The 12,263-nt window shown below is 39.5% G+C and overlaps 2 protein-coding genes across 3 annotated transcripts in view; both read left to right on the forward strand.

Annotated features, from left to right (window-relative positions):
• Positions 1-239: 239 nt before the first annotated feature.
• On the forward strand, positions 240-9,536 carry LOC110962367 (probable polypeptide N-acetylgalactosaminyltransferase 8). Its single transcript, XM_022210306.2, has 11 exons — positions 240-969; positions 2,412-2,745; positions 2,854-3,020; positions 3,955-4,141; positions 5,369-5,566; positions 5,649-5,763; positions 6,885-7,070; positions 8,222-8,359; positions 8,440-8,532; positions 8,660-8,830; positions 9,334-9,536. Exons 1-11 carry the CDS (start codon positions 795-797, stop codon positions 9,451-9,453), a joined length of 1,884 nt encoding a protein of 627 aa, XP_022065998.1. The 5' UTR covers positions 240-794; the 3' UTR covers positions 9,454-9,536.
• A 2,055-nt stretch (positions 9,537-11,591) lies between these two features.
• The window catches only part of ribc2 (RIB43A domain with coiled-coils 2), a 31,471-nt gene continuing 30,799 nt past the window's right edge, over positions 11,592-12,263 (forward strand). For both annotated transcript variants that reach the window (XM_051952225.1, XM_051952226.1), the window contains exon 1: positions 11,592-11,870. In XM_051952225.1, coding sequence (XP_051808185.1) covers positions 11,754-11,870 — 117 coding nt within the window. In that variant the 5' untranslated portion in view covers positions 11,592-11,753. The remainder of the gene's footprint in view (positions 11,871-12,263) is intronic.

Consider the following 12,263-nt stretch of genomic DNA (forward strand, 5'->3'; position numbering starts at 1 on the left):
AATAAAATAGAAAATAAACACCATAAATAAACAAATATGAAATAATCAGTGATATAGCCGTGTCATTTTAAACACATAACTGCTCATTTGATGAGAAAATACCTCGTGTACATATTTAATTCCATTTCAATTCATTTGGAATTAAGTTGTAAATCTTCAGTATTAATCTACAATGTAGAAAATAATACTAATACATAAAAAGCACTGAATGAAGAAAGTGTGTCCGTATGTTTGACCGGTCATGTAGATTTTTCTTTTTTCCTACTATTCTAAGAGAAGACATGTTCTTCTAACAAAACATGCCAAATCTCAGTGCCCAAGAAAATTATTATTATTGTTGTTGTTGTTGTTTCTCCTGTAGTGCCTTTCCTAATGTTAGCATGCTAAGCTGGACTTTAAAGCAGGTCTTTGAAGTTTCAATAAACTCACATATTTACTTTAATAGACATTTCTATATATTTAATATACCATATATTCTAACTCTGTTTTGGTTTACTGACGGACCCGGTTAGAATCTGTTTTATTAAAACTCCAGCTCCGGTTGTTCTGATTGGACGTGCAGCGCAGGGGACGGCGTGACGTCAGCTACTTATGAGGAACACCTGTGCCTAATATGGTCAGGCGGCGGCAGCAGCAGCGGAGCTGTCTGAGCTCAGAGGGAAAGTTTCAAACAAAACCCAAATATCAGCATGTAGAAGCATCATGTCAGCTGCAGACCAGTAACCTCTCAGCTCTCCTGAAGGTTCCTGAAGGTTCTCCTCTCTGGCTGGAGGTTCGGTCCTGGAGGTAGCAGCATGAGGGTGGTGGGGTTGAAGTGCCCGGTGCTCGTCCTGGTGGTCGTCATGCTCGTCCTGTACGTGAGCATGTTCCTGAAGAGTGGGTACGAGCAGAGAGCGGGTTCTGAGCATCAGCTGGAGCCTCGGAAGGCCAAGAGCTTCTCTGACCTGGAGGAGAGCATCAGCAACCTCCGTGAGTCCGACCACTGATGAACGCTTCTGCTGCATTGTAGAAATAGAACTGTTGTTGGCAGAAAGCTGCTGTAAAACTAAAACATTTTCTCCATTTGCGGTAAAGAAGTATATTGATATTGTGGATTTTACAGTTAAAAAATGTGCTTACTGCAAAAAAAGTTTCTTACTTGAATATTTACATGAAAATACCACATAAAACCTATTGACCTATTATAAATATTACAACATTTTTTTCATTATCAGCACAACAGTTGTGATATTTAGCATATTTAGCATTTAATGTGCGTATTTTTAGCAATGACATTCTGTAAATGCAAAGATTCTGGTTACAGCTGTCATAAATATAAAAACCATATGTCCGTTATCAACACAAAAGTACGTTAGTCTGATGGGTACAATTAGTATTTTTTTGCATGAAATAAATGCAGAAATGTAACTTGTTATAAATATTCTGACATGTTTCCATTATCAGCCCAACAATATGTACATTTAACTGTGAAAAACTGCATTCTTTTCAAGAAATACTTTTTTTTTTATAGTTTTGAATGTTATTTACATATTTAATAACTGTGCAAGAGGAAAAACCTAAAAAAAATACAGTTTTCTCCCGATTAACTTATTTACAGTAATTCAGTGATGTGTAGATTGGATATAAATTGGAGCCGTTTTAAAGTTTGCAGATTTTTACCGTCGTGGTTTGACAGTTTTTCACTGTAAAATATCCAAGCGTTTTCTTACAGTGTGCCGTGGATGCACCGTGCTCAGATTTAACACGTTTTCACTACAAGTTAAGACGATAACGATGATCTGGTGATAGAAATAAGGATTCTAAAAGTATTATAAAATATATATACAATATATATTGAATGCAAAATGACAACAAATCATGATATTTTATTTAATTTGCTGAGTTTTGAGTTTTAGCTTTTTCTGACATTCATGTCAAGAAAACTGCTTCATTTGACTTAGAAAACTGGCAAATTTGCATGAAGCTAGAAATATAGAATATATAAATCTATTTCAGATAACAGGTTTTATTTTCAAGTTGACTGAACAATTAGTCTGGATATTATCAGAATTGTAATATGGACAAATCGATAGGCGCTGCAGTTTCTTTTGATAAAGTTTGTCACACAATACTGTTATGAATAAAGCATTTTGTTACTATGGAGATGCCACAGCTTACAAATCCTGTTCTCCACACACAAAGCAACTTGTTTGTTCAGTACAGACTGCAGAACAAAAACCCTTTATTGTAAACATTTTTTAATCATCTTAGTGGAAAAACATTCATGAAAAATGACCGTTCCCACTAAAAGCTTAGTCAACATGACTGCAATTTAAATCTATCTTTCATATCTAGATTTTTCAGGAAAAGTGATCAAACTTTTGTTCTGCTGTTCTCTTCCCCCTGTCGTCCTTAATCTCTCTCTTGTAAAGACAACGTCGTCAAAGGTTTTGAGAAGAAGCAGAATGACATGCAGAAGATGCTGGAAGAGGACAAAGCCAAGCGGGAAAAAGCTGCAGAGCTGATAAATTCGATAGTCCTGAAGCAGTCGGGTCAGAAAGAGCAGCCAGAGAACAAGCAGGAGGCCGACAAAGAGAAGTCCAAGAAACTGTTCCCTAAATCTGCCCTGTTTAAGCAGTGGGGGGACGGTCTGTCCGAGGACGACCAGAGGGAGGCGCAGGCTCTGTTTGAGAAGTACGGATACAACGTTTTCCTCAGCGATCGCCTCCCTCTGGATCGACCTCTTCCAGACACCCGAGTTCCAGGGTACACCTTTAACTTCCTGCTCATACTGTCTGAACATGGAGCATTTTTAACCTTCTAATGCAAAAGATGGTGGCTTTTCTTCTCATTCATGATTCTCTGTCTGAACAGGTGCTTGAAAAAGACTTATCCAAAGGACCTGCCGAGTCTCAGCGTGGTGCTCATCTACCTGAACGAAGCGCTGTCGGTCATCAAAAGAGCCCTGCGCAGTATCATCGACCGCACGCCGAAGAACCTCCTGAAGCAGATCATAATGGTGGACGACAACAGCTCAAATGGTTGGTTTCAAAACCTTCTATGATCAACCAAAGCTTCTTGGATGCTGCTACTGTTGACTTTAAGCTGTGGTGCTGTTTGCACTTTATCACTAGCACTGTTGTAGAACTCTTGACTACATAGTTTGACAAATTAACTTGTACCTTTTTAAAGCATTTTGAGCATTTCACTTTCACATTTATTTATGAATATAACACCAACATTGGACCCAGCTTCCAACAAAGTACCAACACCTATTCAAAGCTCACTGATTAACACAGTAGGTTTTCTAAGACAAAAAGCACATTAAAGCTCTTAGACAGGATAAACTCCAGCATAAAACCCCCTGGTTAATCTGACAGTTATTAAATATACACAGAAACCAAACAAGACGTGTGTTTATCTCCAAGCTTTAGTTCCTTTAAGGTGGATTTTGTTGCTGTTGGAAAGAGTCAGAGTCGATGTTTTTTTTGCACCACACAAAGTAAACCGGCTCCTAGCAGAGGCCTCGCCTAACTCTAGGCAACTAAACAAATGATCAAAATTCTCAGAGAGTCAAATTACTTCTTGCTTTTCATTCAATTTAATCTCAACCCTGCAAACAGTGGAGGTGTCACGCTGGATTGCAGGATAATAAATGGAGTTTCTCACTTGTTTTGTCCGGAAAATTCCAATACACGGGAGAAAAAACGTATATACTATAGTCTTTACATCATCACCAGCTGCAATTTTAAATCGGATTTTCTCAAAAACAGCAATGAAGACAGGACCACTGTACATAAAAACATATTGTAATTTGTGAAAATGTGAGGCATGTCTGTGATCAGAGCAGCTTCCGCTTGGATTTTAACAAATCTTCATCTTAATTCTCATGGAAACTTGTCTCAGCCTCATCTAAACTCTCTAAAAGTCAGCTATCTGCTCACTCGTAATCGTAGTGTTCACTTCTCAATCCAGAGAACCTGAAGGGCGACCTTGACCTGTACGTGAAGTCTCTGCAGGAGCAGAACCCAAACCTTCGTTTTACCAGAGTGAGACACACCGAGCAGCGAGGCCTCGCTCATGCCAGAGTCTCTGGCTGGAAGGCGGCTACCGCTGACGTGGTGGCCATCCTGGACGCTCACATTGAAGTCCATGAGCTGTGGTAGGAATCTGGCAAAAAATGAGTCATTTTATGTGCACAGACGGGTGACAAATCAAAGGAAAAACCTAAAGAGTATCTTACAAATGTTCTACCTAAGAATTCTTCCTAAAAATATTCCCTCATTTGGTGTTTTGATGATGGTCGACTTGTCGGTCCAAAATATCCCATATGTGTCCATTGGGTTGAGAAATGGTGGCTGGAAAGGTCACAGCATATAATTTACATCAAACCATTAAGTGACCAGTGGATTATCCTGGAGACTCCCATCAGGATGCAGATATCACTGCTAGACTCTCTCAGAACATCTTTATATTGGTTTGCAGTGACCTTTCCTTCTGCAAGGGCAAAGTAACACCAGAATACAACCATGAAGGTTCTAGTTTTCCCTTTTTTTTCCCGGTGCAAGTGAAAGATTTTAGTATTATTTTACAGCACCAATTCTACCTTGTCTTCTGATACAAGCCTCATTGTTTTTGAAATCCAATCTTATATTGAAATTTGCTTTAACTTTTCAGTCTGGCAATCAGCCACCACTGACAACATTACGACATACTTGTGCATTGAAGTTTACTTTGGGAATGATCTATCAAACACAACCTGCTTCCAGTTAGCCGATGTCGTAGTTATCCTAGATAATTTCAATCAGAAACACTGTTTACTCTGATATTGTTACACACATTTCATCTGCCCACGAAACTGCTGTCTGATCCTCGTACAACCACAGTCTGATCTACTGGCGACTGAGCAGCTTCACTTGAACCTTGCGTAAGGCCGCTGTGTTGGTGGAGGTAGTGAAGGTGCTGCTTAGACTGCAGTCATTTAGTCAGACTCATTTCTAAGTGAAATGGTGCGGCAAGCCTGAGCACAAGCAAAAAAACTGACTTGTTAGACTGATATTAGTCACATCTGTACACTTTTCTAAAGTTGCCTATCAAATGCTGCACCTATGTTTACTTGGGTTGCGGAAAAATGAAACTAAACTTAATTATAGACTGAACAATTTAAAACAAACAAGCCTTCTCGTTGTGGTCATTGAGGTAATAAAGGAGTGACTGGCACTGATAAACAACATATGCCAACTCCCTTTCATAAGTTACAGTCATTTTGCACAAATAAAAATGTAGCTCCACCTGTCTCTACTCACTGCGACTCTACTGTGTCAATATTTAAAATGTGGAGGTTTGCTGCATCGATGTGACCTGGCTCTTGTCTTTTCCCTTCATTCAGGGCTGAACCTCTGCTGACACAGATCAAAGCTGACCGAACAGTAGTGGTGTCTCCCGTCTTCGACAGAGTCAACTTTGATGATCTCAAAGTCATCCAGTACCAACCAGCAGCGCACGCCTTCGACTGGGCTTTGTGGTGCATGTATGAAGGTTTCATGCCCGAGTATTACAAACAAAATGACAATTCATTGCCTGGGAAGTAAGTCAAAGTGAACATAACCCCATGGTCTTCATACCTGTATCTTTGACTCCATAGTCACAGTTCTCTTCTTTCACTCCAGAAGTCCGTCAGTCATGGGAATCCTAGTTGCTGACAGGAAGTTTCTTGGGGAAATTGGAGTTCTCGACGAGGGAATGAAAGTGTACGGTGGAGAAAATGTTGAGCTGGGAATTCGCGTGAGTAAACCTTAGATCTTTCATGTGATGACACAGCGCCAGGCCAAGTCAGAGCACGAAAGAATACAGATCCTGGTTTCAACAGAGTTGTCCCAATCCTTACACCCAGCTGGTTACCTCACAGCTGTTGATAAAGAGGGATAAAATGAATCCTGCTCTTACTCAATAACTATCCAGAGTTGTAAGATCTTGCCTCATAGTTTTATAAGCAAGTGTGCAGTGTTTGCTGTCTGATAAGCCTAAAAAAGCCTGCATTGCCCAAAATGGATTTTCCTGGATTGCTGTGATTAATGATTTATGCTAACATTTGCCCCCAAGGCTGTTTTAGATTAACGTGCCATTCATGTCTTTGGACAGGAAGAGCAACCAAATTCTATTCTATTCTTCCTGTGAGGCTAAAGTACAAACCATTAAAATCAACGTTGATATGCTGTAACAACTACATAAAATGTGAATTTACTGTAAACCTGCATTACACCTGCCATAAATTTTCCGTGAAGCTAGCCAGAAGTCCACTGATGGTTTGCCACAGATCTGTTTTGCTTATGGAAATATGACCTTATTGCAAATGTGTGGCATCATTGTCGAATTTAGAACTACAACTGTCTGCTGGCAATCCTATCCAAACTGACATGTTTCCAGCTAATGACAAACTTATTACTAAAAGGTTAATAAAGGTTTAGCACTTATGGCAAACAATAAGTGAACATGAAACTTTGTTATTGTCATTATTGAAAGAATGTTGCAGGAAGTTTGCTACTAGTGGCCAAGACTGGCAAACTTGTGGCAACATTTTCTGGAAAATGTCGGCAAATCTACCGCTAGCATGTTTGTTTTGTAAGGGTGGATGTCAAACCAAGGTCAGCAACCAGACTTTCCTATGTTAGCATTAGCTGCTGAAGCTAAAGTTGATATTTTGAGAAATAAGCTCATTAGCTTTATTGCAGAGAGATCCAAAGATGCTGTACTTGTGTTTAAGATAAATCTAAGGCTACAGCTAGCAGGAATTTATTTTGTTCTTACGATAAAGACTAAACCAAAAAAAATTAAGGTCTATCATTGGCACTGTCGTCAGCGGTGACAAATCAGTAACTGGAAGGTGTCCCTTTTTGCTCATGTAGGTGTGGACATGTGGAGGCAGTATTGAAGTAGTTCCATGCTCCAAGATCGCCCACATCGAGCGCTACCACAAGCCCTACCTGCTGGACCTGAGTCCTGCCATGAAGAGAAACGCCCTGAGGGTTGCAGAAATCTGGATGGATGAATACAAGCACAACATCAACTTGGCCTGGAACTTACCATTTGAGGTACTTCAAATTGGGGTCCAGAAATTGGCAAAATGATGGCCTCTCTGAATGTTTTTCAAGTCTCTGATGTGTGGAATAAATTTCCTATCATAATTCAAGAGCATTTTAAATTGATTTGAGGGCAGCATTTATCGATTTCATTCTCAGATTTCGTGATATTGTCTCTCAGAACTCTGCTCTCGCGCTCAAATTTGCTCTGTGCGTGCTCAAACTGTGTCCTCGCACTCGGTTACGATGCTGCTCGCGCAGATTTCTTGCGCTCAAACTCAAACTCTTCCTCTTGCTCTCATGGAACTTCTGCTCACAGATCTCTGCTCTGCTCTCAGATTTTTTTGTGTATCAACGCTGTCAACCAACAGAAGGCCGGCTAGCTTTGACCAATCACATTATCCCTGTTTGTATACGGGTGCATTCGCTGTTTTTCCGAGGAGCGTCGCATACGGGCGAGCACTCTTTCAACAGGTTTTATCCACTCCCTACCTCCGGGGCTGTAATAAATGTGATTTCTTTTCATTTGTGACCACTGTTGGATTAAATATCATTCAATACATACAACAGCGTCCAAGCTTCTCATTAAAATGGCTATATTGTATAATAATAGCGGCATCGAACACTGCTCTTTGAGGTGTGCTGGTGGAGAAAACAACGTCAGGATAGTGACGTTGTTTGCTCATTTATTACAGCCCCGGAGGTAGGGAGTGGATAAAACCTGTTGAAAGAGTGCACGCCCGTATGCGACGCTCCTCGGAAAAACAGCGAATGCACCCGTATACAAACAGGGATAATGTGATTGGTCAAAGCTCGCCGGCCTTCTGTTGGTTGACAGCGTTGATACACAAAAAAATCTGAGAGCAGAGCAGAGATCTGTGAGCAGAAGTTCCATGAGAGCAAGAGGAAGAGTTTGAGTTTGAGCGCAAGAAATCTGCGCGAGCAGCATCGTAACCGAGTGCGAGGACACAGTTTGAGCACGCAGAGCAAATTTGAGCGCGAGAACAGAGTTCTGAGAGACAATATCACGAAATCTGAGAATGAAATCGATAAATGCTGCCCTCAAATCAATTTAAAACACTCTTGAATTATGATAGGAAATTTATTCCATACTGATGCAGTCTTAACATATTAAATCTTTCCTTATGATTTGCCTTTTGAAGAATCATGGAATTGACATAGGAGACATCTCGGAGAGGAAGAAACTCAGAGAGAGGCTGAACTGTAAACCTTTCAAATGGTACCTGGACAATGTCTATCCTAAGCTGGATCCCTGGGATGACCTACTTGCATATGGAGGAGTACGTTTACTTTTAGATGTTGCTTAGTGTGTATGTTAACGGGAGTATTGCTTTCATAATGTTTTTTCTGCTACCGACAGATGAAGAATCTTGATGCTGACATGTGTGTAGACCAAGGTCCGGTACCAGGTCATACACCCATCGCCTTCAACTGCTACTACTACGGACCTCAAGTCAGTGAAACACCCACGTGGTTGCCAAGTATCCTGATTGTAGTCCAAAATCAGAAAGCTTGTCTCTCCATTACAGTTACTTTATTTAACTGCCAGTTCTGCTTTCTTACTTGTCTCTTTTTTTAAGTACACATATTTCCGAGGAACTGGTGAGCTCTACATTGGCGGCATCAAGTCCCACAAGTACAACGACAACCGATGTTTGACCGACGCTGGCCAAAAGGAAACCGAGCCCGGCCTGTACAACTGCAAAGAGGCTATGCAGAAAGGAATGGGGATATACTGGGACTTCACTCAGGTACTACAAGAAAGACTAGTATTAAGGCCTCAGGGGGTATGTAAAAGATGAATGGACCGCCACTTGGAAGCCTAGAGTTTAGAATTTGGAAACCAACTTGTTTTCGGACAGTCATACTTCCTGATTTATCATCTATTTTATTATTAGTCTGATAATTGTTTACAAAATAAGCATCAGGTTGTGTTAAAAAACTCAAAATTTGCAGCTGAGACCATATACTTTTAAGGAAAATATCTACTAAGATAGCAAATCACATGAGAAGTTGTAGCTCAGTTTTCTCATAGACTTTCATGCAAGAACAGAAGTCGCCCCCTGGTGGCTGTCAAACAGAATGCAGGTTAAATGTGTTTGCTTCATTTTTCAGACCATCTTTTATATTCAGTCTGTGACTCAGGAAACATAGGACAAAAAAAGCGTTTCTCAAAAAAAAAAAAAAGAATTGATTTCTTTAAAAGCTTAAAATAGTGACAATGTTCTTGACATTCTTTGATTCTCTTTTCTAGGGCAAAGAAATGAAGAACAGACAGACAAAAAGATGCCTGGAAATTAAAGACCGGAAGCTTGTCATACAGGAATGCTCTGGCCAACGATGGGAAATTCAAAATGTCATCAAAGCATTTTGAACTGTGTGTGTGTGTGTGATTTCACTTCTCTGCTGATAGGTCAGTGGATAAAAACCCCTGAATGAGTAAAATGTAAAAGAAACCGTGATGACTCCTGTAATAATTTAAACATGCACTTTTCAGGATGGAAGGAAAAGAGCAGAGGATTTTGTAAACCTTATGAGTGGACTTTATGGTAGCAAGTGATTGTTTTCCACTATTTATGTGCTACTTTCAAAGATTACTGCTAACCTGGTTGCTGAAGTTGCATTTTGTACCAGATGACTAAGAAAAACACCAAAGGTTTTCTATTCGGAACAACGAGCGGCCCTGGGTTTGGTGCTTTGGATATTGCTGTTTTGAAACGAAGTTGTGAAATGCCGGCTGGTTGCCTAATTACTCCACACATACCATGATGCCATTTAGAAAAAGCAAAGCTAATCCCTTTCCCTCCTCTTCAGTCTTTCCAGACGGTGACGCCTTCATATTTTCTGTCCCAGCAAACACTACAGCAGACGCATGTTTGGATTTGCTTCGTATTAAAAACTGGGGCGTTTTGGCTGCATGCTTTAACTTGTTTTACAGTTTAGATGGTGTTTTAGCTACACTGACTTTTAGCCATAAAACAATAAATTCTGTTAGTTTTCTCCCGCAGGTATTTATACAAATTTTACGCTGTACCTTTGACACAGTCGAGTGCACATACTATTTATAATTTGTATTTTTTTTTTTTTTTTTTACTGTTTCTACATTCATTATCATCTGTGATGCTGTAATGAAAAGTAAATGAAGTGAAAGGCCAATGAGGGTCAGTGGATTAAGAGAAGAGTTCGAAGCATTTGTGCCTGAGGTGAAGTTTTACTGTTCAGAAGTTCGAGTACTTTAGCTCAGAGTTCACTGGTTAATGAGTCATGGATGCTGGGTTTAAATCTTTTGTACTCTGGCGTTTGTTATTTATGGTTCAGACATTTTTTTAGCAGCACTGTTTAAATAGGTGTGTTCAGCTTTACTTCTGGATCAGCAGAGCTTCTGGAAGGGTTGGGTTGTGGAAAGGACGCGTTTGGTGATGCAATAAATTGGTAAAAATGTTTTTTTGTTATTTATGTGGATAAAAATGAAATCAGGTCAGCTATTGACTGACAGGTTACCGCTGTGCAGGTCCCTAAAATCTGTTATTTATTTCCTTTTTGGGTGCATATTGGAGGTTCTTGGTGAGTGTTTAGTTTTTGTGTTTGTTGGTTCTCAGAGCTCTGATATTGAGAAAAAGGTCAGTAATATTTGGGACTTCCTTCATGGACTTGTATTTTCAGTTCTTCAGAGTTCTGAGAAAAAGGTTTATGTCAAAATACTTTATATTGTTTTGTTCATTTGGAAATAAAATGAATTTGTTAAAGTGGTTAATGTTTTATTTTCTTCCTCAAATAACTTCTTAAAGCTGTGAGTGTAAACTCTGCTTCAGTCTAATGTCAGGTTTTAAGGCATTTTGGTTTCTGATTCTTTTGTTCAGACATTAGGTGAATAGATGGATGTTAAATACCTTGCTTGACAGTTTCGGCGAACACTCAGTAAAATATCAACAAGAAGACATGAACTTTTTTGAGCTGTCAGGTATTAAGACCTGGAGGTTTTTAGAGTTACGGAAGAATTAGTCATCTGTTGTTTTTAAGACCTTCATTAGCTTTGACTACAGTCAGAACAGCATCTTCAGATAAAACGGGTTTCTCTCTGGACGATGTACAACAAAGACACCAAAGGAAATATTGAATTTGCAGAGAATGTGCTTAAATTTGTTTCCTGGTTTGTGATGGTCATGCAAAACAACAACAACAACAACAAAAAAACCAGCATGTGTTAGAGTGTGGTCTAATTAACCAGCTGCTCTTTAACTACATGTTGCTGCTAATGAATCTGTATTTTTACTGAAGTTGCATTTGGACAGGACTTTTGCTCCCTATGGTGTAGTTTTTAACCATAGACTGAATAATAAAGATATTATTATTGTTGTTGTTATTATTATTATTATCATTATAAGTAGTATTGTTATTTTACAGTCTATATTTTACAGTCTATGGTTTTTACACTGCAGCATTGGGACTCTTACTCAGTTTTCATTGGCTTACAAGCCTTGAAAACGAGCCAATCAGAGGCTTTTGCCTAAGACTCCGGAAAAAGCCGACATCTCACGCAGTCTCACGAATGTTCCAGTTTCTTAGCAACAAATATGTTTGGAAGCGTAATTTCGCCGTGTCTCCGTAACAGTCCGTGTTCAGACTTTACTGGGGGTCGTTTTTAAGATAATTCATTTAGAATTTCGGGTTAAAATGTTTAACGTTGAATTAAATTCAGACCGTCTCCAAAGGGAGACTCTGGAGAAGCGACGAAACAAAGAGACAGAAAGACGAGAGAGGATTTTGAATGACAAACTGAGGACGATCGGGGTAAGAGTTACGGATTACTGACAATGATACGTGTGTGTGTGTGTGTGTGTGTGTGTGTGTGTGTGTGTGTGTGTGTGTGTGTGTGTGTGTGTGTGTGTGTGTGTGTGTGTGTGTGTGTGTGTGTGTGTGTGTGTGTTTGTCTGCCGCAATTTCCCCTCAAAAATCCCCTTGTGACATTTTCACACATTATTTTATTTGTACCTTCCATCTGATTCTCCATCTAAGGTAAATAGTTTTTAAAAAGCTTCTATATGTATATTTATAGAAAACAACAGTAAGAGTAGTAAAACTATTGGTCAGGATGGGTGCATCTTACCTCAATAATTAATATAAATATGCACTAATTTGCATACATTTTCTTAGAAGTAATCAAACAACCAGGAAAGGCTCGAT

The sequence above is a fragment of the Acanthochromis polyacanthus genome, chromosome 8 (genome assembly GCF_021347895.1).
Source record: "Acanthochromis polyacanthus isolate Apoly-LR-REF ecotype Palm Island chromosome 8, KAUST_Apoly_ChrSc, whole genome shotgun sequence".
Lineage (NCBI taxonomy): Eukaryota > Metazoa > Chordata > Actinopteri > Pomacentridae > Acanthochromis > Acanthochromis polyacanthus.

Coding starts and splice junctions, on each gene's coding strand:
- LOC110962367 (XM_022210306.2), top strand. CDS start 795: ATGAGGGTGGTGGGGTTGAAGTGCCCGGTGCTCGTCCTGGTGGTCGTC. Junction 2,746..2,853: donor CCAGACACCCGAGTTCCAGG/GTACACCTTTAA, acceptor CTGTCTGAACAG/GTGCTTGAAAAAGACTTATC. Junction 8,360..8,439: donor ACCTACTTGCATATGGAGGA/GTACGTTTACTT, acceptor TGCTACCGACAG/ATGAAGAATCTTGATGCTGA.